This window comes from Asterias amurensis, chromosome 3 (assembly GCF_032118995.1).
Source record: "Asterias amurensis chromosome 3, ASM3211899v1".
NCBI lineage: Eukaryota > Metazoa > Echinodermata > Asteroidea > Forcipulatida > Asteriidae > Asterias > Asterias amurensis.
The window spans coordinates 3,038,734-3,066,526 of NC_092650.1; the positions used below are offsets into that span (position 1 = coordinate 3,038,734).

Sequence of the window (27,793 nt, forward strand, 5' to 3'; positions counted from 1 at the left end):
TTTACTTTTTTTAGGATGACCACACAGAAGTGACCAAACGGATGCAGAGAATGAAAGTCAACCACACCCGGTCAGCTACGGTTAAATGACTACCAGAGAGAATAGAGCACTACGAACTATGTACGCTGCTCTCATAAGAGATATAGACTCTTTGGAATTTACTTTAACTTTCAACAAACTCTCAGATGCAGTGGTCAGCTACTATCAAAGGCCTACCAGTCAGTGGGTAGGAAATGCCTACCAGTGGGTAGACATGCCTTCCAGAGGGTAGAACATGCCTACCAGTGGTTAGAACACACCTACCAGTGGGTAGAACACGCCTAACATTGGGTACATAATGCCTACCAGTGGGTGGTAGAAAATGCCTACCAGTGGGTAGAAACAATGGATGCTGCTCTGATAAGAGATGTGATGTCTTATATTATCATCTTTCATCGTCAAAGTATTGTTAATCTTTGGATTTTTCATCGGCCTCGTTAAATTGGAGTCTTGGAGTAACCCCTGAAGTTTTTTTCTGCATCTAGACGCCTAGACTGGTCTCCTGTCCTTATTATCCACAAGATGAGGACAGGTATTGGCTTTATATGTATACACATGTACGCCAGATTTAACTGCGAATCTCCAGAACCATGAAAGCCATGTGAAATGCTTGTAGGTCAAAGGTGATTATGTACAGATCTCTGGCCTAATTCACGAGCCTTGAAGTGGGACGTCAGATATTCAAGCTACCTTTGGACCTCTTGCCCTACAGAGATGTGCACCGATATGCAATGTGACCAGAGGGCAGCGTTCATGTGGACCAGTATAGTTGATCACTTGGATCGAAGGGTGACTCCATCCAGTCTCTTGTTTGTCAGCGTTGATTAAAGGAAATACATGGCTCCAAAGTCAGACTGCAGTATTTGAGTCCATTTAAAACTCTTATGAGTTAACTACAGTGTTGCTGCTGGAATTTTGGTTATTTGAATTTTTCAGGATATCACTTTTATACTTCTCGTTATCTTGATTATGTAAAGAATAATTGTATTCTTTGAACTTTTTGTAATTATTTTTGTTAATATTTTTGTGTGAAATTATTCTGAGAAAAAAAGTCAGATTACTAATAAGTTGGTTATGTAATCTTTTCTCACTCTTACCTGGGCACAATTTTATGGCTCTGCTTACTGCTAAATTCTGCGCTTATGGTCACCATTTGCCGCTAACTGCGCAAGCGCTGAATTTCTGCGGCAGCTGTGTTAGCGAGGAATGCCTAGTAGCAAGGAGTGCACGTGCGCAAAAGAAACATTTCCCTGCAAACCCATGAAGTAAGCGTGGAATTCCCTGCTTCCGTAAGTGCCGATTCTTTGCTTATGGGTAAGCAGAGCCATGAAATTGGGCCCTGATCACTTACTCTGGAAAACAGATTTTCTTGTTTTTAAAAAGAATCTGACTTTGCGCTTTCCACAAATTGTAACATTACTAGTCACTAGTCAGACAAGTCATTCAAAATGATTATATTTAAACATATTTTTGATATAGTCCAGTGTAATCTTTGTGTCTGTAAAGGAATAAAGTGAAATTTCAACAGGCTTTCAAGTTTAAGTGCTATGAAACCAGTGGGCTTTGTGTACAAAACTTTATTAGTGAAATGCACTATGTATTAAGCACTATGCAAACAATGTCATATTAATGATATTATTATTATTACAAGCATGCACAGTTTGTAATGGTAGAGGGCGATAGACATTATTATCAGTAAATATTCATTTGGAACAGAACAGTATTTTTGTCAAAAGGAAGGAACTGTAAATACTCATTGTAAATTGCATAAGAAGCTCTAACACCGGTTTCAAACAGGCGCGTCAGAGTCGATCCAAACCAAACAGATAAGGAGCGACTCTAGGTCGACCAAAATAAATTTTGGTTTCAGACAGGTGAACTTAACATAACATTTACATTGGCTCGGCTAATGACAAGATCAACATCTGAAACCAAGGCGCTCCAGAGTAGTTCTGAAAGACTGCAACAGTCGGTCTTTCGACTTCTAGCACATCCAGTCGCTCCTAACTGCCTCAGACATCAAACTTATCATGTACTTAATTCAGAATTTGGACTCTGGAGTGCCTGTCTGAAAGGTGCCGGTCAAAGGTAGAACTATCATCGGCACATTGAGATTCAAGATGGCGACCAATGCCAGGGTTCAATGGACTTTCTTTTTGGTCCAATGCAGCCATTTTGTTTTCCTACATTTCAAATCATAGTAGTAACCAAGTCGAAGTTGGAAGGGACTTAAAAGTCTGGTCCTTAAGTCTGGTTATAACTCAGAGGCACCAAACAAAGGCGGGGTACCTAACCAGATTATCAAATCAGACTTGGCTCTAGAAAGTTTCAGTCTTATATGGTTTCATTTCAGTGAAAAGTTAGAATATTTTGTTGGAATTAACATATGTCATTTTACCAAGAACCATGGGGAGAATGTCACTAAAATCTAGTTACTTTTGATAGCAACAGATGTTTTGTTTTGTAAAAAGAACTCATTTGTAAAACCGAAAGTACAATTTGTTTTGTTCCCTTTAGCCATCTATAAGTATTAAACTGTGAATGTGTCATATGTCTTTCACTCTGCTTCTCAAAAGATGTATTTTAAGTCAGTGTTCACTTTTGGTAAACAGTTCTCAAAATTATTCCAAATACTTTAATAAATAATAGATTATATGATAGCCAAATGATAACTATTCAGATGTTTCATTAACCCAAAAGTGAAAATTAATACGTATTAATGATGTGTTATTTCGGTAAAATCTTTAAAAAAATAAAATTCACCCTTAATGTTAACTCTTAACTAAAATATTGCAGAAGAAAATTAACTCAAGAAAACATAAAGTTGATCCAAGGACTTTATAAGGATGGAAAGTTAATTTACTGTTTTAATTTTATTTTTAGGAATCACGATTTCAAAGAAAAGAAATTAACGTTGTTTGTTAAAGTTGAAAAGAAATACAAAGTTGACAAGAGAAAATATAAACATTATTTCTTTTGAATAGGCCTATGTGATGATACTTGAAGTTTTAGGCACAACAATTTGCCAACAATTTATTCTGTTTAGACACAAAGAACAAATCCTTTATTCAATCCTAGAAGAAGTCTTTCAATGGATTTAAAATGAAGCATGGAATCATTTCAGAAGAATATTATTAAAAGAATGTCATCATTTTATAACATAACTTGCACGTGTTTGAGTATTTTTTTGTGAGATATTGCTGACACAGAAAGCACGTTTTTTTTAATACTTAATTGACTCTATGAATACACTATAATAGTAAACTTGCGGGAACATTCTTTCTCCTGACGACGAGCAGAGTATACTTTTCGAAACGTCGAGACCAAGCAGGCTCTTTTCAGAGCCTGCAGTTCCTCAAAAGAATTGAATACAAGATGGTTGTAGCAAGTTTACTATTTTGTTATCATATTAATTTAATCCCACATGCTACTCTGATTTCTATTTGCCTTGGTGTAAAACGTTCAGTTTAAAACAATAAAAAAAAAAACAGTTTTTGTTCATCAACTAGGTTCGATTAGTCAGTGGAAAATGTCAATGGATAAATGACATAAGTGTCAATTTTCATTACTTTTATGGAGTATTATAGCCTAATACGTTTCCAAATCTGCATATGAGTGCTTTTCCGCGAGGTATCTGATTGTTATTGCATGACGACTGTCGCATTCAACCTTTGTTATGAAATTGTTATGAAATAATTAGTATTTTTCCAGCGGTGCTGTGAAAAGAACTCTTGCATGTCTGGTCGTAAAATATGTTTTACTACTAAACGACGGTTTGTCAAAACAGGTTTTATAACTAGTTTTGGACTTTTCCTTTGAATATGAACGATTTCCGGATAAAAAAAATACTAGCGATAAAAACAAGTTCAAACCAGAAGCCGGCTTCCAACAGCAATAAAATTTGAAAGGATATCATTATGAGTATGATACATTGAATGGGGTATGAATATTCGTTTTATTTAACGTATAAATAATTGCCACAAGGTGAAGCCTCCATGATTTTATCACAAAGGCATTGGTGTACAAAACAAGTGGTATCAGATAAAAAGCATCTTGCCTATTATAAAATCAGAAGAACAATGATCGTTGTGGGCAAGCCATAATTTGTCCCAGAATTATACGATTAATGAAGTTTATGTTAAGCCAGTCTTCGTTCTTTGCCCTTGGTTATACATACAGATTTCGGTGAGAAGATTTCGCCGCAATTTTTTAATCTCTTTTTCTTCTAATTATGATATCTGCGATGCCAATTTGGTATAGATTTGTAAGCTTGGTCAAAGTTTTACCTGTCTACCTAAGTTTTACCTAAGTCTACCTGTCCGCGGAAAGTATTTTTGTTGTTTTTGCATTTTCCCTTCCTTTGATTTTTTTTCTGTTAGAAATAGAAGTTGGATCATCACGGCTTCCTTTGCTGAAAGTACGAAATTTGTTTTGTATATGGTTACTCGGCTTGGGTTCGTCTTGTCTAAACACACAGTGTTATCTGCGCATCTTCAGTTATATTCAAATGTTAAGTCTGGTGATAAGCTGATCACACCTCTTGAACAGATTACAATGTAATACCCACTAATCACTATTCACTAAATAACACAAAGGAACCGACTGTTTCTAAAGAAGAAATCATCTTCTTTGTTGTTCAAACTCCCTGAAGTGTTATGCATCTGAGAAACTGTATATAGTTTTACATTTTATCATCATTTATTGTAAAATTTACTGGTAGTTTCTATGATGTAATGATGACAAGTGTTCAAACTTGAGCTGTACCTTTTCGATTGACTATCGATTCAGATAGAATACAAGAATAGTCATGGGAGTTGAAACTGCATAGTGGTGGCATGGAGGTAGAAATAGATTCTATTTCTACCTCCATGGTGGTGGTATATAACCATGGAGGTAGAACCATGGAGCTATGAGATAGCTCCATGGTACACCAACAGGGAGGGGTTATGGCTAGTTCTATTTTACGAAACTTTTTTACCCAAAAACTTCAGCACGAAAACAGTAGGCCTGCCGTTCAATGGCGACCCTGGGCTGGATGTGTTTTTGGTCGATGTCATTATTGATTTTAGTTACTTGTATTTCTGTTGCCACTTGTGGCCTTGATGTAAATAAACCTTCTTGGGCTTTATGTTCCTAACGGTGGGTCGCAACGAATGAGGAACAATCAATACCGTATCAATAAGGACAGGCGGAGGGAAACATCTTTTAAATATGCCCCCATGTTGGGGTATCACAATCAGTCACGTGACCGAAGGTCAGCGATGACGTCAGCTCATTTGTTTATGTCAACACTGAGAGACAGCACGTGCTTTTGAATGGCCAAGATGGCGGGTTTATCTAGTAATCAAAACTATCAAGTTGTGAGTTTGGGAAATCAGGAAAAGTGGGGTCCCAATAGGACTCTATAGGCCTATGTATCCAAAACACTGTTCTGCGGGCATGCAGGACTATTCAGTATTTGCTGCCCTCAAGCATCCCTCGGTTGGGATAATTAAAACAAATTATATTTCTGAAACAGCCCAGTCTCTTTAGTTCATTGTTACGCATTAATATATCTCCACTGTCTCTTCCTTTTTTCAACTAGCAAACTCAAGCTCCAGGCATTTTTTGCAAAGCTCTTTTGAGTCAAAACAGACGCCATTTTTAATTAAAGTGTAAAAGAGAAAACTCAAGCTAAATTAAACTTTATTATGCCGTCATTGTTGTGTCCTTTATATTTATTTTCACCGACAATCTACCAAGCAATCATTAAATACTTAAAAGTACCCCCCCCCCCCCCCTCTAAATTCCCATAATGTCCTGTTTTTTATTGCCTCCGCTCCAGTGACATTGGGTAACCATTTTGCCCGGAGGACTGGTATACAAATACGAGTCTACTTTTAACACGCTTGATTAACTTTTACCCACAAGTCAGCAATTTCATGCAATCGTCCCAACACAACAGAGAAAAAAGGACAACACACACACTGTGCACTGGAGATACGGAACATTGCTCTGCTGCGCCAAGGCAAGAGTTGTTTCCGGTAGTTTTTGTGTCATTTAAAAGTTCCAGATTTCTTCAAAGTCTCAACCATGGAAATTGAATTTTCTTCGGCATCAATCGTGGATATTTCTAGTGGATAACCAGTACTAATGTGTGCCAACAAGACGTGTTGCAATGGGCTGTGGAGGCGGTAAACTTGCCCCCGAAACACCGGTAGATCGCCACATCGATTGGGTGAAGACCGCGGCCGTCGACACAGGCGGGGGTAGCTCGGCCGTCAGGAATCAGTACAGGAAAGGCGACATTGGTGGTAAGAGCCAACGGAAACCAAAATACAAGGCAAAGTTTGACCCTCGCGTCACTGCTAAATATGACATCAAAGCATTGATAGGGACTGGTAGTTTTAGTAGAGTTGTCCGTGTTGAGCATAGATCGACGAGAAATCCGTATGCCATTAAAATGGTAGAAAAGCGTAGGGAAGGAAAACAATGCTGGGAAGTTGAACTGAATATACTGCGTAGAGTCAGACATACAAATATAATTCAACTCATTGAGGTATTTGACAGTAAAGAACGTCTGTATATGGTAATGGAACTAGCAACCGGTGGGGAACTATTTGATCGAATCGTCGCCAAGGGTAACTTCACCGAACGCGATGCGACAAGGGTGCTAAAGATGGTTTTAGAAGCGATACGCTACCTTCATAGTTTAGGAATAACTCATCGTGATCTCAAACCGGAAAACTTATTGTACTACCACCCTGGTACGGACTCGAAGATCATGATATCGGACTTTGGTTTAGCGAGCTGTCGAAAGGGACACGGAGACAACGATGAAGCCATGAAAACAATATGTGGGACGCCCGAGTACATTGCGCCAGAGATACTCCTTAAGAAACTCTACAATCAATCGGTGGACATTTGGGCGATTGGCGTTGTTACGTACATTCTGCTCAGTGGCCGAATGCCGTTTGATGACGATAATAGAACTCGGTTATATCGAAAGATTCTACGAGCCAAGTACTCATTTGCACATGAGGTGAGTTCTCAAGAAAATTTGATATGATGATTTGTTTTTATATATATGCAGGAATTGAAGAAAGCAGTGACAACATTGTGATGAGTCTTCAGCTTGAAGTAGGCCTAATGTGTTAAAAGTTACGAGTCTTATTGTATGTGTGTTTAAGGAGTCTTCGGGCAGCCTCAGCATCCAGCTCAAGAATTTTTTTCCTTGTCTATTTTGGGTTTAAGAAATTGCAAGATGAACCAAATGTTGCACTTTTTTCTTCTTTTTACTTTGCATAATACAGAATTCTGCATGTTTTAAAAAAAAAAACAACGAAAGTTTTTAAATTACTGATTGTTACATTAGTTTTGAAATTATCATCACATGGATTTCATCTTTTTGATGCAAAATCTTTTATCAGTTACAAAACTCGGACAGAAGTTCCAAGCAATCTGATAAATAATTTCGAAAGAGAGAGAGAGAGAGTTCCAGTTTGTTGATCCAGTTCATGATCTGTTTAGACTCTGATATCATCAGTCACCATGGATCAATCCCGGCTGGCCGTGCCATTGTTGAATGTTGGATTAGATTTCCCAGCCATAGTGTTCCTGTGGAATGTGCATTAAAGATTAGATTCGCAATCTATGTTTTGTGCAATTTGATTCCCAGCCAGGGGTCTTCGCTTTCAATTGTTTGTAACTGGAAATAATTATTAAATCAACCAGTATGTAATCCTACAAGTACAACAGGCATTAAAGGGAACCGTAAACTGAGGTTTTTGGAACGGTTTTTATTTTTAATTTAATGTATACAGTAAATTCAAAAGGTAGAAGCATTTTAGAGTGAAAATCCGGAGCAGTTGAGTCTTTAGAGTGGGAAGAATAGTTCGCAACTGGAATTAAAAATTATGGCAATAAATGCCTTTACGAAGCATACAGCAGTGTTGAAACATTTTACCTCAAAGTTATGTGTATTTTAAAGAAAACATGTTTTATGCCCAAAGTATTGAATCTGATAGCGCTAAGATAGCACTAATGTTTTCAAACGAATCTTTCAGATGATAGTTTTATCCTGTACACATCTACATTTCTATAAATAGGGTTAAAACAATTAAATGGTTGTTCCAAAATCAAAGGCAAATACTTTGTCTTTAAAGTTGGATTCATTAATTTCAGAATTGTCTTTAAAAGAAATACAACAGTTGTAAACTTTGTCTAGCCTCTTTTTAAAGGGGTGTGGCAATGATGCACAATTTCTATCTCCTCTAAGTGATGCAGACCGAGATGTCTTAAAGATCATCTTCTCAATGTATGTTCTTAGTGGTGAGCCCGCATCATCGCGTGTTATTAATAGTTTACTCCAAGAGGTTTGCGTGTCATCAGTGACCTACCCGAGGGGCTTGTTAGTCAACATCCGTCTCCAAATAAGGAGTGGCCAAAATTCTCGATCCAGCGTCCTTTTGTTTTCGCAAGTGTTTTGCCGGTGTAGAGTCAAAAAATTCCCCCTCGGTCAATCCACTACACGATTCCGAGACGATATATTAAATTGGATGCCTAGACGGGAGCCGAACGCCTCTGAAACCAAGTCAATCTGGATCGTTTCCCCCAGCCTCCTGTTTGTGTTACATTGTAGCGGGAACCCTTAGTAGCGTTGGTAATTACACACTGGTTCATGTTTGTTCTGGTTTACAAGCTTTGTAGCATGAGACTCCCCTCCTTTTTATAGCCGGCGGGAAGAAGGCATTTGTTCTCCATGTCACGATAGCCATTAGGGTATTTGGGGGCTGTAACAATGGGGAGAAGGTGAGGTATTGTCTCTTGACACGCAAGGGACCAGGACTGTGGCCTGTTGACTCCTGAAGACTTTGATGTATGTTGGATGGGAGGCTAGGCACGGAAGACGTTTCCTACTCCTTCCTCCACTCATAAAGGAAGAGAAGGTGACAAGTGCGAGTAATCTTCTGGCGCTGACGTCTTCTTTACTTTCTTGGAATTCTGGGTTTGCTTTCATATCAGCACTCCTATTACTTGGAAGAGATTGGGAAACCAGAATAAAATGTTCATACTGTTTTTGACTTTGACCACTATTGCAAACTCTCTAGATCACATTTAAAAAAAGTAATCTTTGGGTTTTAAAGAATCTTTGGGGTAGCAAAGTTCAATTTTGTTTACTTTCCTGGAACTCAGAGTTTGTCTCAAATCAGCACGCCTGTTACTTTGAAGGGTGAGGAGACTAAGAGCAAAATGTCCATTTGTTTTTGACATGATCCACTAATATACAAATCCTCCATCAAGAATCTTTGGGAAGGTTTTTTTTTTAAAGAATCTTCGGTGGTAGCAAAGTTCAAGTTTTGTGACTTCTGCACTGGCCTTTGTTGATGTTCAGTTACATGTTTAGAACAGTCATATATCATTTATTATATAAACATGAATGAAGTAATACATTCTGTCCTTCCCCCTCGTTGTAAATGGTTGACCACTGACCTGCAAGCCAGCAAGGGTTTTGCTAGGATTTCTTTTATTGGTGGAAAAGTGTTTCTCTTGAAACCACTGCGAGATGGATCAAAGTTACATGGTAGATCATAATTATAAATAGACCTGAATCAAAGAAGTGCTCAAAAATTAATGGCTTTGTGTACCATTTTGACTGGTACAATACCCAGTTTTTACATTTGGTAACATTTAAATGGAAATTGCAAGTGTATTTTTAAATTTTTGAAAAATGTGTAGTGATCAGAAACGGAGGATATTCTTCCAGTTGTGGTTGGGGAATCCTGAGTGCCGGGCAGGTTTTCCGGCACTGACCACTGTGAGCATAACCCAGCAGTTTATAGCAACCTAAAATGTTCTGTTTCAGGATAACAACAGTGTTTAATCTCAGGGTTATCCGACTATTGACCCGGTCTTTACAGACCAAGAAAGCTCTACAGCCATCTATTGTACCAGATCCCCATTCATAACCAGGTATTCTAACAACTGCTAAATCAGATTTTTATGAGTTCCAGTTGGAGCAATGATCAGCTTTGCTTATTACCCATTCTCAGTGTATGGGACTTACATTAAGTGGCCCTGTTTAATGCTTTAGAATTAGGGTGACCCGATCATGACGAAAGATTATTGGAAATCCAACATTCGCCAGCAGCATAGGATTTGAAGGGTTTTATGGAGTGCTGTACTACTTACGCTTTTCACCAGTTTAACATTCATGTATTACTGACGTAGTATAGGAGGCATTAACTGTACTACAGAACAAAACAAGGCTAATCCCCTTGAATGTGTTGCCAATGGAACTCTATGGTGTCAAAAACATAATTGTATAATGTATGTTTCAATTACTTTAGTGCATGTATGTGTCACACACATGCACTAAACTAGTTGATACATTATACAATTTTGTTTTTGTAGTGTTATGGAGTAAAGTGTCCAGTCGTTTTGTAGTGTTTTGGAGTACAGTGTAGCAGTTGTTTTGTAGTGTTTTGGAGTAAAATATAACAGTCGTTTCAAATGTAGTGTTTCGGAGTAAGGTGTAACGGTCGTTTTGTAGTCTTTTGGAGTTGTTGGAGTGAAAGGGTAACAGTCGTTTTGTAGTGTTCTGGAGTAAAGTGTAACAGTCGTTTTGTAGTGTTTTGGAGTAGTTGGAGTGAAAGGGTAACAGTCGTTTTGTAGTGTTTGGGAGTAAAGTGTAACAGTCGTTTTGTAGTCTTTTGGAGTTGTTGGAGTGAAAGTGTAACAGTCGTTTTGTAGTGTTTTGGAGTAAAGTGTATACAGGTTGTCAGTCACCCAGTCATTGGCTGTTACCTTTTCTCAATTTATCATGTTTTATCCAATCAGTTTATCTTGTAATTGGCATTATACTGTATAAATTACTACTCAACTGAAATCGGGAAAAATGGTGGCCAGTTACACTTTAACATTTGCTCGGGAACAATAGATAGCTGCCCATTTTTCGATGAGTCATTTGCTCATGAAACATTCAAAACGCAAACTACAATAACATTCCTTCTGGGCCTGAACACTTTGAGTTCCAAGATCTTCAACGACGGAGGACTTTAAAAAAATCCCGTCACTTTTAAAAAATCCCGTCATGATAAAGGAATGTTGGTGCAGTAGGAATCCAAGTGTTATTTGGACCCTAGACCACTAGACTGGACTCTATTCAACAATACATTGTGGTTTTTATTCATGTGTAAATGAGCTTATTAATATAATAGTGTGCGGTGGTAACAATAGGACGGCTATGGGCAAACGCTAAAATAGGCGGGGTATGTAGTTTAGTTTAGGTTTTTACCTTTATTGCACAAACATCAAAATACAAAAATGTGGTGTAAAAGGGGAACCATGAACAGGTATTCTTTGAGAATCATCAGATCTCAAAATGTGGAGATCAACGTTTTACAGAAACAGACCTCTAATCATTAATAAAGATCATAATCTTAAAGCCCTTGAAAAGTTAGCATAAAACTTTACTTGGTAACGAGTAATGGGGAGCTGTAAAACATTGTGAGAAACGGCTCCCTCTGAAGTGACATAGTTTTCGAGAAAGAAATAGTTTTCACGAATTTGATTTTTAGACCTCAAATTTAAAGTTTGAGGTCTCGAAATCAAGCTTCTGAAAGCACACAACTTCGTGTGACCATGGTGCAACAAGGGTGTTTTTTTCGTGCATTAATATCTTGCAACTTCGACGATCGATTTGGTTAAAATGTTAACAGGTTTGTTATTTTATGCATGTATGTTGAGATACACCAACTGTGAAGACTAGTCTTTGACAATTACCAATAGTGTCCAGTGTCTTTGTTAAGTGTTCACTTTTACCCACATTTAGGCTATAAGTATTTGCTACCTCAATAGTTCCAATAATATGGTGGAATTGAATTTCTAAATCTTGATGGTTCTACAATCACCTGGATTAGTTTGTAACAGTCCCAATAGCCAAAGCAACTCATACATTTTAGTTTCGTTCTTTGTAAACTTCTCAAGTGTTTACTCAAGAATACCCTCCCCCACGATATCCTGCTGTAAAAGCTTTCTTCAAAAGACCAATATTGGACAACGGTTTTGCTCTATGTTGACTTCATCCTGTACCAATTCCCCTTGCGTGACAGAATGAGCTTAAGCAAACTCGTTGGACTGTTTGTTTTATTTTAAAATATTCACTAGTAAAGAATGCGAGGGATTTAAGTGTACAGTGTATACTCTGCATTTTTATATGCCAGGTGTGGTGGGATTCATTTAGATTCTGAAATATGATAGATTTGTGAAATGCAAGATTCAGAGTTCAGAAATCAAGATGATTTCAAATCTGAAGTTGGATGTCAGTGTACATCCAACTTTCCCAGCAATTGCAAATTATGTATCATGGTTTTACATTGGTACAATCTTACCATATTTGGTTTGTGGAAACGCCATATGTGTATAATTTACTTGCCAGGTAGAGTTTGTTATTGATTTAGAGAACTGTCGATTGCTATTATACCGCAGAGTAGATTTTTCAGATTTTTCGGGAGACTTCTCAGTTCTGACAAGAACTGTCCTGCTTTTTAACTACTACCTGGGCGGAAGGTATAGAACATCGGCTGGGACTACTACTTAAAGACACTGGACACTATTGGTAATTGTTAAAGATTATAACACCCCTTGCAAGTATTGTGCCTGCTCATTGGTTTAGAGCGCGTCACATGACATGTCTTAGTTTTGCTAGACGACGGCCGTGTGATAGAGCGTCGGTTTGCCATGCGCTAGTCCGAAGACTAGCACACGGCGTGTAGTACCCAGACGTCCGTTGCGTGTACGAGGATGATAAATTAATAGTCTGTAACCATTTTGAATTGGCCGACACTACATGCAACACAGTAGGTAAAAGTGTTTGCAATCTGTGTTCGCGTCGTCCGTGGATTGTAGCATTCAGGTCTGTAACTTAATCATAATAATACAGGTTTTAGAAATGTTTGGGGTGTTATAAAACAAATATTGACTGCTTTTACTCGTGCAATGGTTAAAAACTATGACTCCCTCGGTGATCCCCGGAGCGTTCTATTTTCCCTCGGCTTCGCCTCGGGAAAAATAGAACGCTCTGTGGATCACCTCGGGAGTCATAGTTTTAACCATTGCACGAGTAAAAGCAGTCAATATTTGTATACTAGCCTTCACAGTTGGTGTATCTCAACATATGCACAAAATAACAAACCTGTGAAAATTTGAGCTCAAGCGGTGGTCGAAGTTGCGAGATGATAATGAAAGAAAAAACACCCTTGTTACATGAAGTTGTGTGCTTTCAGATGCTTGATTTCGAGACCTCAAATTCTAAACATGAGGTCTCGAAATCAAATTCATGGACAATTACTTCTTTCTCAAAAACTATGTCACTTCAGAGGGAGCCGTTTCTCACAAGGTTTTATACTATCAACGGTCAACCTCTCCCCGTTACTCGTTACCAATAAAGAATTTATGCTAATAATTATTTTGAGTAATTACCAATAGTGTCCACTGCCTTTAAGCTTATAGGATCGTTATTAACTGCACTACCACAAAGTGAGTTCTTGGTCACAACATTTCGACTAGCTTACCAACCTTGTGTATTTTGGGAAGCAAACATTACTGTTCGATGTTTGTAAAATACGTTCAGTGTTGGTTTACTTTTGCTAACAGAAACTTTGCTGTTTGCAGTGTATGTTGGGCGAGGTTCACAGATTGCTTAAGACTTTTGAAGTTCTGATCCTTTGGTTTATTCTGCTTACAGAGAAGCTTTTGTTCGGCAGGCTGTTCTATATTATCAGCATAGTATATATGCTTTTAGCCATTGAGCCCACTATTGACCAACTCTTTCTTGTGACAAAATGGCAGTATCGTATCAATACATTTGAAATGTTAATTCATTATTGTTGATGTTTGTTTTTTCAACTATCTGGAATTCATCTGCGATGGATAAATACTCTTTGGTATTTTATAACATGCCAACATTTTCAGTGAGTAAATATACACCAATTGTTTTGCCCGTTTTTAAATTGTCAAATATTTTTCTTAAGGCACTAGACACCTTTGGCAAGTGTCAAATACCAGTATTCTCACTTGGTGTATCCCAACAGATGCATTTAAGATAACAAATCATTGACAATTTTGACTCAATCAATTGGTCAGAATAATGAAAGAAAAAACACCCTTGTTGCACAAATTTGTGTGCTTTCAGATGCCTAATAAAAGGCTGCAGGCCTTAAGTCTTTTAATATTGAGTGAGAAACATGTTACTTCAGAGGGAGTCAGTTTCTTACAATGTTTTATAGTATCAACAGTCCTCCAATGCTTGTCATGTTACCAAAGTAATTTTTGTTTGCTAACAATTATTTTGAGTAATTTCAAATACTGGTAGTGTGACACTATTGGTAATTGTCAAAGACCAGTCTTCTCACTTGGTGTATCTCAACATACACATAAAATAACAAACCTGTGAAAATTTGAGCTCAATTGGTAGTTGAAGTTGCGAGATAATAATGAAAGAAAAAACACCCTTGGCACAGGAAGTTGCGTGCTTTCAGATGCTTGATTTCGAGATCTCAAAATCTAATTCTGAGGTCTCAAAATGAAATTCGTGGAAAATTACTTCTTTTTTGAAAACTACGTTACTTCAGAGGGAGCCTTTTCTCACAAATTTGTATACTGTCAACAGCTCTCCATTGCTCATTACCAAGAAAGTTTTTATGGCAACAATTATTTTGAGTAATTACCAATAGTGTCCAGTGCCTTCTTTTGAAATTGTTCCATCTACTCATAAAACATGTTCTAAACCACCAGTTCATGTTGTAAGTTTGTTTGATGATAGAGAAAGGCGGCGGTGTTCAGCAAATGGCACTGAATAATTAATACTACGCATATAGAGTATCCAGGCTACAACATGTACATCCTCACTGTTCCTGTGTTGATGACAGTTATTACCAAACTAAAGTGCACCTGATGATTTAAAAATCAATATCTGTAACCATCTTACTGTTATGTTCTATGTCAAATGGGCTAGTGAGCTTGGTCACTGGGTGTAGGACCTTTATATACAACAACACTAGAATAAAAAGTATGATTTTGTTTTAAAGGCAGTGGACACTATTGGTAATTACTCAAATTAATTATTAGCATTAAACCTTACTTGGTGACAAACCTTACTTGGTGACGAGTAAATGGGGAGAGGCTGACAGTATAAAACATTGTGAGAAACAGCTCCCTCTGAAGTGATATAGTTTTCGAGAAAGAAGTGATTTTCCATGAATTTGATTTCGAGACCTCAGATTTAGAATTTGAGGTCTCGAAATCAAGCATCTGAAAGCACACAACTTCGTTGGCAAGGGTGTTTTTTCTTTCATTATTATCTCGCACTTTTGATGACCGATTGAGCTCAAATTTTCGCAGGTTTGTTATTTTGTGCATACATGTTGAAATGCAGCAAGTAAGAAGACTGGTTTTTAACAGTTACCAATAGTGTCCAGTGTCTTTAATATACTTGTTGATTGACATGATTGGTAGTCGTCATTTGAACTGTTTGATATCTACAATCCCTTCCCTATCTCGTTAGTGCCCCGGTCCTCGCTCAATGTTAGTTCTCATTGTGCGGTCTGCGCATCCAGCTGGAGTTAACAACATTGAACGGGGGAACGGTCAGGGTATGATTTGGGAAATGCTCCAATATTTCTGGTACAGTGGGTATTTTTGACTTTGGTGTTTTGAATTGATGTTTTTTTAAAGTTTTTTTTTAGATTAGCCCTTTTTCTATGGTCAGAACAATGTCTACAACTGATAAATCTTTAATGTCAATCAGGAAAGTCAATGTTTTTAAATTCATATCTTTATTTGAAATTGTGGGTGGATGGGTCAAGAGAAATAGCTAGAAATCAAAACTCAGTTTACAATTAATAGAAAAGAAAAGAACAAAATTATAAGGTGGAAGAAAAAACCAAGCAGCTTTTTAAGATTGTCTATCATTTACATGTTATGTCTGTGCTGTCTTCTGTTATGGGTCAACCTTTTTTCGGCAGACGACCTCCTTTTTTTGACAGCCAACCTCCTTTCCTGATGGGGAGATGGCAAAAAGTACCTCTTCTGTCTCAACTACAAAGTTGCATTTTTGAAAGCCAGGAAAAACCATTTGAACACCCCTACCCTGAGCAGGGGAGAGCATTAACCCACCTTGTTGGGCTGTTATGGCTTTTTTTAACATCGGTTAGTTGCAGTTAAAGCCCAGTCTATCTGTAATGTCTAAAACGCTAAGTTTTCAAAGTACGAGCAAGGCGTTCTACTTTAATTGCAAATTTCTCTCACTCATAAACATCCCATACTATTCCAATCTTTACGTTCTGTTACTTAATGATTGCTTTACTCCGTAATACATTCTGTCGCTATTCTTTTATGAGAGTATGGAAATAAATGTGTTCTTGAATTGAAGGGGATTTACTATGACAGGGCGTACCAAATGATGACTTTGTCTAGAGGTGATGTTTTGAAAATGGCAAAAAAACGACCACTGATGTTAGAAGACAGCCATAACAGCCAAACAAGGTGGTGGGATAGGCCTCGGGGCAGGAGAGCATTGTTCTAAAATATCTCCTGAATTTGAGGCATTACCTTGTCATTCAGTGTATGGAATATTAAATAATCCATAAAGTTTGCAATTTTAACATTGATTATTCGTCATGACCCCTTACCCTTTTTTTTTACCGTAAAAAAAAAAGAGTTTCAAGTTATTGTTGGGCAGTACATGCATATTGAACTTAATCTGACTAACAAAGGCAGTGAAAAACCACACAGGAAATGTGGATTCTTACACACAACAAGCCCAATGCCCAATAATATCATCATCATCTTTACGGCAAACAGGCAACCTTGTCAACTCTATTGTGCAGTACAATGCCTCGTTGTTCACTCTCACAAAAGACTCCCAGCTATGCCCCCTTGTTGGATTTTTGTTCAGATAAAAAACAGCCCTTTATCCAGGAAATAAATCCCCTTTATTCGGAGAAGAATAGAGTTAGTGAATGCGCTAAATTTAATGCTTGAGTAATACTATGGAGGAGACGAAATACTACACTGTTGCTAGGACGGCCATTGTGGTTTTGCTAAATCAAAATTTTCTCGGTAATAAGCTTTGGGGGCTAATGTTCTTTCTTTTTTCTTTCGAAGGGAGGGCTAATGTTCTTTCTTTTTTCTTTCGAAGAAAACATGACATCATTGGCTGTACGTAGGTCGCAGCTTTTTTGAAGAGAGAACTCCTTGTTGATTTTTTGTTGTTTACTGCTTGGATTTTATAGGACTAAAAGGAAACAGATATACAATAGAAATGTTGGATCACATTTATCATTTATGTCAGCCATTGTGTTGGGTTACAGAAATATAACTCACTTCTAATTATGGGATTCAGTTATTATAACTTTAGGCCAAGGAAAAAAAAATGTACCAGTTGATCATCCAGGCTTATGGTAAGCAGAGTCAAGAAATTAGGCCCCAATTCACGTAAACAAAATCTGTCAGCCAATGAAAGCAAGCTAAAAGCAATCTTTGAGAGGTTTTTTTGGGGAAAGTAAACTGACAATTAATTGTAAACCCGGGACAAACACTAATGTCAACTACTGTTACGATTGCAAAGTTAAGCATACATTTGACGTCAAAGCTGATAATTACAGTGAATTTAGGACTTTACGTGGCTTCTCGTGCCTGAGCATCAGGAGGTCTTAAGAACTGGAACTAAAATGATTCGAAGTGGTCAGCGGTCTCCAAAGAATTAAGATCATTTAGTGGGTTTCTTGAGAGCTGGTTCCAACTCACATGGGGACAACAAACTTTGACCACACATGGAGCTGAAAGTACGGATTGTTAAGTGAGAGTTCGGGAGATAACATTGCACCATTGTGGGGTGGGGGGGGGGGTGAAAGGAAGTAGCGATTCTGTGTTACTTGAAAAAAATTGTATTCATATATTTTTACTTTAATTAATTAATTCATTAATATCGAAGTCTTATAAAGCACACATATCTACCAAACAAGGTACTCAAGGCGCTGAGTATTTTTATACAAACTTTCAGAAAGAATAGTTTTTATGTTGTTGCAGCGATAGATTCTGAGACCCAATTATGTAGTCACCTTATAAGGGATGCATTAAACAATACTGGATGCACTTAAACAATAAACTTTATTTTAAGGTTTTACTCTTTCTTGTTGATAACTATATGTCTATTTGGGTCAACATTTCTTAAGTTTGTATTCCAATGCAAAATTACATGTTGAAATACTGTGAGGAAAATGTTGTTAAACACAAAACCCGATCCCTGTACATCATATGGTTGAAATTAACATATTATGACAAAACATTTTATACAAAAACAATACAGGGAGAAAATGATTTCATTGGGTTTTTTCTTCAGTGAAATAAAACAAGCCAAAGGCATCTTGGTCCCTTCAAAGTTCGATGAAATTTGATCTGCATCGGAAACTGAATGTTGATGTTCCTTTAGGTTTAGCAAAACATGATGGGGGTTGAGAGGACCCAAAGTTCAGCACTGGTCTTACTCACAGTCAAGATTAGAGTTTGGATCTGGGCATAAAAGAATTGAGTTTTGTTTTCCAAACATTGGAATATCGACAAATCAAAGTTCATTGCAGAAATTTACAATACTTTTCTTGTTCCATAAATGTTCTAATTTACAAGAAAACACGACTGCACGGTACGACTGGATGGCCAACGTTCTACTTGTGGATTTTTATTGCTGAATATCGTCCATGATTTTTCACTATTTTTTTCTGACTCTCATAAAACAGATTTAAGCCCAAATTTCACAGGTTTGTTATTTCATGTGGACCCTATGGTTGGTCACACAAAACATAAACACTGTGCGGAACTACTTTTTTCAGCTTTGAATCCTGTACTTACCTCTAAGCACATTTCTTTGTTGTGATTTGTTGTTGTTGAGAGGTAATTGATATAAGTTTTCAATTTGAAGTTGATAAGAAGTTGACCTTCTGTCAAAATACTTTTAAAGGACATGACTCCGTATTGCCACATGGTGTAAAAATAGCCGACATGAAAAATGTGAACAAAATTTTGAAATAAAGGCTACCCATTTATGAATCTGGATCTGAAGTGTCAAATCCAGAAACTTACACTAACCAGGCTTTTGAAGTATTAAAAGACTGAAAACTGACAGATCTACTATGAATTATGACATACCTAAACACGAGACGCTTATCCAGGTGTTTTTAACTCAAGAGTTGGCAGAGAGAAAAGCAAGTCTGTTTATTCAGTACCCATTGCGTGACTAGAGAACTAAAGAGGGGGCATGGGATCCTTTCAGGGGACAAGGCGGCGCCCTTTGTAGTGGGATCAAGTCAGTCACAGTTTGCTTGGGTTTTCTAGTGTCGCCCCCACGCTATTGTTTGTCCGCCATTGTTGCAGGCATGGTGGTTTTATTCTTTCCATGACAGACTGATTGCTTTCCTTGGTTAATTGATGTGGCTGGTAGTTTGCTGTTAAATTTTAAGCTTTTGTGCTCATTTCCAGTCGGGGGTATTTGCGGAGAGTCTGCCATTAAAATTTTGGGCAGAGGAGTTTACATCAATTGTAGTTTTGTACTGTGTACTTGGCTTTGTACCGTAAGCCAAACAAACAAACAACTACTATTTTATTGTGCCTCAAGTGCAAGTATTTATTACTTTGTGAAAAAGACGGTTCAGTACCAGTGAGCTTTTGCCATAGTATCAAGTTAGTCACTGAAATAGGCACTGGCAACTGGTAGTTTGCTGTTAAATCTAAACTTTTGTGCTCATTTCCATTTTGGGAGTATTTGCTGGGAGAGTCTGCCATTAAATTTAGGGCGGAGGAGTTGAGAAAGTTTACATTATGCACTTGTAGTTTTGTGAAGCACTGTACATGTAAGCGAATCAAATAATAAGTATTTTGTATTGTGGTATAAGTGCAAGTATTTATTACACAGTGTTAAAGCAGGTTTTGTACACATGAGTTTTTGCCAATAAATATACAGGCATTGAAATAGGTAACTTTGGTTATTAAAGATGGAGGATATTTGCTAGATATTGACGGACTTTGGTCAGACCAAGGAGGAAGACTACTCCATAGTCAGACAAAGAGATCAATCCTTTTAGTCTTTGTAATCAAGCCAAATTGATTGCCCAATAAATGTTAAGTCAGAATTTTCTTCCAATATTAAAACTAATGTAATCAATTGAATTGCTTTAATTCATGAACGTATCACAAGTTAAGAATGCATCCCAATGCTATCTATCTGTCATCAAATATTCTAAGAAAAATGGATACATGTGTACAAAGGTGACAGCAAAAATGAGTTCATATAAACAAAGCTAGAATCCAAACCACACAACACTCTCAAACCAGCACAATATTACAGTCTCCCTCGGTGATTCCCAACAGGTTTCCAGTGAAACGCAATCTACGATCAGCTTCACTAATTGGAACCCAGTAGGGTTCTGTAATTGCATGTTGACCAGTTTGTCACCTTAACAGCATATGAACAGATATCAGCTGGTATTTTGGACTGTCCACTCCAAATCCAAAACACTGCAATGCTAGTTGTGGACTGGGCCCAATTTCATAGCGCTGCTTAACGGTAAGCAAATTTGCGTGCTTACTGTAGCAGAAAAATTTGCTTAAGCCTAAGCGTATTTCACAGGTTAGCAGAAAAACTGGGCGGCCATATTGCGTGTTTATCGTGGATTTGCATTGTGACGTCATTTATTTTCGTACTTTTCATGTGCCAACGGTTAGCAGCGCTATGAAATGGAAATCATCGGGCAGTAAGTACAAAATCGGACGCTTAGCAGCGCTATGAAATTGGGCCCAGAGCAAAGGCTCTGACCAATTAAAGGGAACATGACAGGCCACTGTAACCTTCAGTTATTATTAAACTGTGCAAAGTGAAGTAATTCTCTAACTTGAAGGACATTGCTGTATTTGTCAACGGAGACACCTGGTGCCATACAATCATATACACCGAGGTTTGAGAACAATTTATAAGTAAAGTTGCCACATGACATAATAGTTGGCAGGAGAATTAGACCCTAGTCTAGAGTGGTGAATGGTGACATTCAACATAGTTGGTGTTACAATATGATAATGCCTATTATAACACCCCTTGCAGGTATTGTGCCTGCTCATTGGTTTAGAGCGCGTCACATGACATGTCTTAGTTTTGCTAGACGACGGCCTTGTGATAGAGCGTCGGTTTGCCATGCGCTAGTCCGAAGACTAGCACATGGCGCCGTGCGCTAGTCCGACAGACTAGCACACGGCGTGCAGTACCCAGACGTCCGTTGCGTGTACGAGGATGATAAATTAATAGTCTGTAACCATTTCGGATTGTCCGACACTACATGCAACACAGTAGGTAAAAGTGTTTGCAATCTGTGTTCGCGTCGTCCGTGGAATGTAGCATTCAGGTCTGTAACTTAATAATAATAATACAGGTTTTAGAAATGTTTGGGGTGTTATAAAACAAATATTGACTGCTTTTACTCGTGCAATGGTTAAAAACTATGACTCCCTCGGTGATCCCCGGAGCGTTCTATTTTCCCTCGGCTTCGCCTCGGGAAAATAGAACGCTCCGTGGATCACCTCGGGAGTCATAGTTTTAACCATAGCACTCGAAGCAGTCAATATTTGTATACTAGCCACTCTATGAGTCTTAAAACTCATGGGCCCCTAATTCTGAAAATGATTGGCACCAAATGTACCAAAGTACATCTTTTTTACTGTGGTTAATCATTGCTTCCATGTAAGTTGTCATCTTAAATTTTCAAGATTCAAGAAAGGGAGAAACTGAGCTCTTATTACCTTCTGGGGCATCTGCTTGTGACCATCATTTTTCCTTTAAGATGTTCTTTGTTTTGTTACATCCATGTTTCGTAACTAGTTTATTTTTAGAAGGTTATACCCCATCCATATCAACAAGTGCTATTTTTACAAAAGAGTAAACAAAAAAACATGCCAACTTGTTGATACTCTTCAATAGACATCTGTCTTTGTCTGTTTTCATCAGGGCAATCTGTCCCCATACTTCAGCCGAGTTTCTAGATTACCAAACAACAACCCATTTATGCCATCAACCCCCCCCCCCTGCCTCCCCGTGGCTACAGTGCACATTAGAGCAGTCGCTACCCAAAGCCCCTAATCCAGCCAGCCACTGACATTCCTATCATCTATCTGCTATGAAAAAGTTCGCTGCCAAAACCCGTACCAATACCACTCCAAATCAGTGTTACTGCCTCTTCAATCGTAGTCAATTGGTTCTGAACTGTGCCCCCCCCCCTTACCCCACCACCATACCTGCATGTCTGTGCTACATTTACGTGTCCGTAGTATAATTTTTACCCCCAAAAACCACCTGTGTGCGTGCCAAGAGAAGGGACGGCCCTTGGGCCACAGTTGCTCAGGCATTCCGATCTTTGTCCGGGAACAAAGACGCAAGACAATGATCCAGTCAGTGTTTGTTGTTCTTGAGGTGCTTAAAGTTCTTGCTCCGCACGCAACCCTTCTCCTGCCTCACTGAGCAAGCTTTTTCCTCCAGCTTGTAACCACTTTGACATGAGTACCCATAAATGCAAGCTCTTGGGGTGAGGATGGCATTGAAGGTTTCTTTAATCCAGGAGTTCTCTACAATCATCCCAGCTGATCGCTGGCGTAGGTTAGGCCAAATAAAAAAAAAATACCAGTTGACTGTCCCCTCCCTCATCCTTTTTTTTGAGGCTGCATCCTTTTTTTCTTTTTTTTTCCTTTTTTCTTTTTTTAAGACAAATTTTCTGTGCATTTCTCATTAAGCTTGCTAATCTTTTAAGAACTTGTACCTATTTAATTGGTGACTTAAAACTGCAATATTGGTGGCCAGTTTGAATTAAAATGCCAGGCAGCCACATTTGAATGAAATAAAAAATAAAAAGGCCCTCAACAGCCTCTATCTGGAAAAACCCAGACGATCAACTGGTATTTTTTTTTACTTGGCCATACATGCAAGTTTTTGGTAATCAGATTGCAAGAAACGAATCAGAGCTATTGTTGGGTTATGCAACACTCTAATTGTTTGCTTTAAATCTGTTGAACTGCACTTGTTGAGCAGTGTTGTGGGTGGGAAGGGCAATATTCAAACTGGATATTTGTCACCAGTTGGTCAGTTTAGTCATCAGTTGGTCAGTTTAGTCATCAGTTGGTCAGTTTAGTTATCAGTTGGTCAGTGTAGTCATCAGTTGGTCAGTTTAGTCATTGGTTGGTCAGTTTAGTCATCAGTTGGTCAGTTTGGTCATCAGTTGGTCAGTTTAGTCATCAGTTGGTCAGTTTAGTTATCAGTTGGTCAGTGTAGTCATCAGTTGGTCAGTTTAGTCATCAGTTGGTCAGTTTAGTCATCAGTTGGTCAGTTTAGTCATCAGTTGGTCGGTGTAGTCATCAGTTGGTCAGTTTAGTCACCAGTTGGTCAGTTTAGTCATCAGTTGGTCAGTTTAGTCATCAGTTGGTCAGTGTAGTCATCAGTTGGTCAGTTCATAGTCATCAGTTGGTCAGTTTAGTCATGTTTGAGAATTAGTCATGTGCAAATTAGCTCAGATGAGACCCTCTTCTTATTATTTTAATGTTTTTTTTCTGCAGAAATCTTCCAAGAATGGATACGCACATCAGTATTGTGATCAGTCCAATGATACGGAACTTGTATGTTTGAAACTTGTAAACCCTTCACAAGGTGCTAGATGAATTTGGTCTCATAATTCAAAACATTTAAAATTCTGCCTTAGAATGTTGCTGACCAAGCACCTTAAGTATATACCTGCAATAGAGTGTAGTTGCTGTTGTTTAACTTGGAGTCTCAAAGCCTTGTTTTCAAGCTCATATTATTCATGTGATCATTGATACCTCAGAGGTAATAAATGCTAGTCTAGGAATGTAGACTTCAAAGGATCACAATAGCAGAGGACAATGAAACCTTCATTTACATCATTGTTCCCTGGAAAGATGGCGCCACTAGAACAGAAACATAAGTATCAGCCAGTCCCCGCAGTAAAACCTTTTGGGATGTATGACTGTGGTGACCCATTAAATTACCATGAAGTCCACACTCTGTATTTGCAAACCTTACATGATTGCCCAAATCAATTATTCTCACATGCCAAGAAGTTTGATGTATAGGCCTACCTTTATAAAATAGATGTAATGTTGTTTTGCCACAGAATAAGTCTATATTTATCTATGGCAATTTTAGATACTAAAACCTCTCTTAATGTTTTAGAGTGAAATGTCACTCTCTTGACCTAGTGGTGTCAGTTTCGCTCTTTTGAGGGCGAAAGTCATTCTGTATCACTCTTTTTTAAGTAAAATTGGAACGAACTTCACTCTAAATCGAGTTGAAAGTGCTCGTCTTTCATTCTAAAAAAAGAGTTGTCCGCCAAATTGCTCTTTGCAAGAGTGGTAAGACGGACAAAATGAGTGTTTTTTCACACGTTTACATTGTAAGAGAATGTTTGCACGAATCCTAGACAAAAAGATTTTTTCTTTTCAATTAAGTCCAAATTTTTCACAGATTTGTTATTTTATGCATATATATGTTGGGATACACCAAGATAAAATACTGGTCTTTGACAATAACCAAAGTTGTCCAGTGCCTTTTAAAAACCATCTTAAATCTGATGACATTCTTGTGGATCCGTACTCCATAATCCCTCTGCCCTAATACCCAACCTGAGCACACTGCAGGCCCTCCTAACCACAAAGCTCAGCAAAAGTACAAGCAGATCATCTATCAAGAACGGCTAAACAATTCCTGGGTAGTTCAAAGCCGACATCCCTAGGTCATTGTTTGGAGTTTGTTGATGAACTTGAGTTATAAGAGGTCAACTGATGACCCCTGGGTCAACTGATGACCCCTGCTTGACCCAGAGACTATGTGAGGATTATTATTTGACCTGACTTTGACCGGGCGCTGTATGCATTGTTTGTGTCTGAGATGGGAACCAGTCGAGATTGGAAACCAGTCGATCTGGAATTGAAAGGGAAGACTGCTGTGATGTAGTGTCTCAGGTGTCTGATTGGAGACCAAGTAGTTGAATGGTCTTGCAGACAAGTCACCATAAATATTGTTTCTTTTCAATTAAACTATTTCTGTGGCGTCACTCTATTGATGAACGTGTAGATTGTTTTTAAGAATCTGCACTTGGCTGTAGATTCATTACAAATCGACAGTTGAGTGTACAAACTAAAGTGATTGTTCAACTTGTATGTGACCAAATGTCGTTTGACAAAGAACACAGATTGGGGGAATTACTGTAGTTTAAGTCGGAGAATAGAATCTAAAGTGTCGATTTGTGACTACCATGTACTCGCCTTCTGCTCGTACATTCAATCTATGAATCTACACTTTCTCGCCCATTCTCCTTAACTTATTCAAGATATCACCATCAGCTGAAAGAACAATATATTATAATAATAGACAGTTATTGTGTAGCGCATATCACTAAAAGGTCCCTACGCGCTTAAGAAATAATGTTAAAAAAGGCAGAAAGTGAAATTAACAATCACATTGATTGAACAAAATGTGTTTTAACTCTGGTCTAAAATTGATCGGTAGTTTCAGCCTGTTTGACATTGTGTGGTAAACTGTTCCCAAGATGCACAGCAGCGCTCTGGAAGGAGCGAGAACCATCGGAAGTATTTGTGATACCTGGGGCTGACAGAAGATGTTCGAAAAAAGCATGTGTTTTGTTTTAAAAATGAATGGGTTTTCAAAAAATATAAAAATAGTACACATAAAATGAGAAAGTAAACAAATAATGAATTATCTAGGATCAACTGAACTATTTACCATCGTAAAAATATGATGATGGTGGAACTTTATAGGACTCTTGGGCTTCGCTTTGGGGAAAGTTTGTTTACAAAACCTAGAAACATTTAAAGCCTGGGGGATATTTATGCTGAAGGTTTACACACTGAATGGTGTAGGGAAGGTAAACACCCTGTATGTTTGGAAGATCATAAAATGCAGATTATGACTCACAAATGTCAACAAAACAAGCTGTAAATAACATCAAAAGTCCTCTATTGAGATTTAGTGTAGATACAGTTGTAGGGGTCCCAGTCTGGTGGGAGCATGATAGTGGTTGGTATTAACTTTTAGCAGGTAGGATATTTTTCCTACTGAAGTCTGATTTCCTATTGGTTTGCCCTCGGCAAAATCACCAAAGTTTTTATTAAACAGCTTTAAAAATCCAAACCAGATGTACATGTTAGTTCTTTTACACTTAATGACAAATAATAAAGTGTTGCATGAGTTTACTACTCAACTGAAATCTAAATTCAAATCAAATTATTTGGTGGAAATGTATCAAACTAATAGTACACGACGCAACAGTGCAGCACTGAAACCTATCAGAATGTCCCAAACCAAATTAATTTCATTTCTCTATTGAGCTTGGACCCTTATGATGAAGAAACATCATCACCGACAAAACTGTCTTTAGGCAGACAATAGTTCTCCCTTTTTATCTGATGGAATCTGTATCTAATCATCTAATCATAACTGCATTCCATCACCCACATTTCATCTGCTCAGAACTAAAAGGTGATTAAGGACAATTTCACATACTTTTAAAAGATCAAAAAGTCCTTAAATACATACATATATTAGGACATAAATAAATCAAAATCAAAAAATGAATGTTTTACTTCGAAAAAAATGTTTCTTTTTGCTAAATAAAAACTTTTATGACTACCAGGCCTGAAATGCTCCAGTAGAAATGTACAATTTCCTCACCGTAGTGTGCCCTTTACGAAGGAGAAAATGCCTTGGTGCCCCTGCCCTTAAAAAAACGAAGCATACAGGACAGTAAACAGCTACCGACATCAAACCTAGATTTTAAAAGACATTCAATGAATTGCGATGATTTTACAGACTCCTCAACGTCTTAAAAGATACAAGCGCTCCAGGAATCCAGCAGGCTTTCTGACCTCTACCTCAACTCCTCCAGCTTCCTAGACCATGATGTGAAGATGTAGTGATTGATCACAGAGTAATGTACAGAAAAGACACCGCCGCAAAACTAGTGCAGTGACTGGCACGAACACTTGATGAGAACTGTTTGAACAAAACATCCGGCCGGTTTATTGATGGAAGCTTTGTGTATAGTCTTTAGCGAACCGTGGGACTGTGCAGTCTAGTTAAAGTCAGATGAGGCGAAGCTAGCAATGTGTTGCATGATTCCGGAGGTCGTTGGTTCAAATCCCATTCTAGTCAATTTTTTCTTTGTTCAACCCCATATCATGATTCTGTCCAGAATTTGAAACTATTATGTCTATAATGAACTAATTTAAAATAAATAGCTGAAGGTCACAAGGATTTAGTAACAGTGTTCAAACCATTGACTTCTGTGGAAGTTTCTTTTTGTTAAAGGCACTGGACACTTTTGGTAATTACTCAAAATAATTGTTAGCATAAAAACTTACTTGGTAACAAGCAATGGAGTGCTGTTGACAGGAAAAAACATTGTGAGAAAAGGCTCCCTCTGAAGTAACATAATTTTTCAAGAAAGAAGTAATTTTCCATGAATTTGATTTCAAGACCTCAGAATTAAATTTTGAGGTCCCAAAATCAAGCATCTGAAGGCACACAACTTTGTGTGACAAGGGTGTTTTTTTCTTCCATTATTATCAGATAATTTGAACACAATTGGTCGACGACCAATTGTGTTCAAATTTGCACAGGTTTGTTATTTTGTGCATATGTTGAGATACACCA

The 27,793-nt window shown here is 37.9% G+C and overlaps 2 protein-coding genes across 3 annotated transcripts in view; both read left to right on the forward strand.

Moving 5' to 3' along the window:
• The window catches only part of LOC139934601 (WD repeat-containing protein 89-like), a 74,500-nt gene extending 71,323 nt beyond the window's left edge, over window positions 1–3,177 (forward strand). For both annotated transcript variants that reach the window (XM_071928889.1, XM_071928890.1), the window contains one exon: window positions 15–3,177. In XM_071928889.1, the coding sequence (XP_071784990.1) occupies window positions 15–89 (75 nt within the window). In that variant the 3' untranslated portion in view covers window positions 90–3,177. The remainder of the gene's footprint in view (window positions 1–14) is intronic.
• Window positions 3,178–5,983: 2,806 nt separating this feature from the next.
• LOC139934602 (serine/threonine-protein kinase H1-like) overlaps window positions 5,984–27,793 on the forward strand; it is a 31,344-nt gene continuing 9,534 nt past the window's right edge. Inside the window, exon 1 of the mRNA XM_071928891.1 lies at window positions 5,984–7,060. Within this exon, the coding sequence (XP_071784992.1) occupies window positions 6,197–7,060 (864 nt within the window). The 5' untranslated portion in view covers window positions 5,984–6,196. The remainder of the gene's footprint in view (window positions 7,061–27,793) is intronic.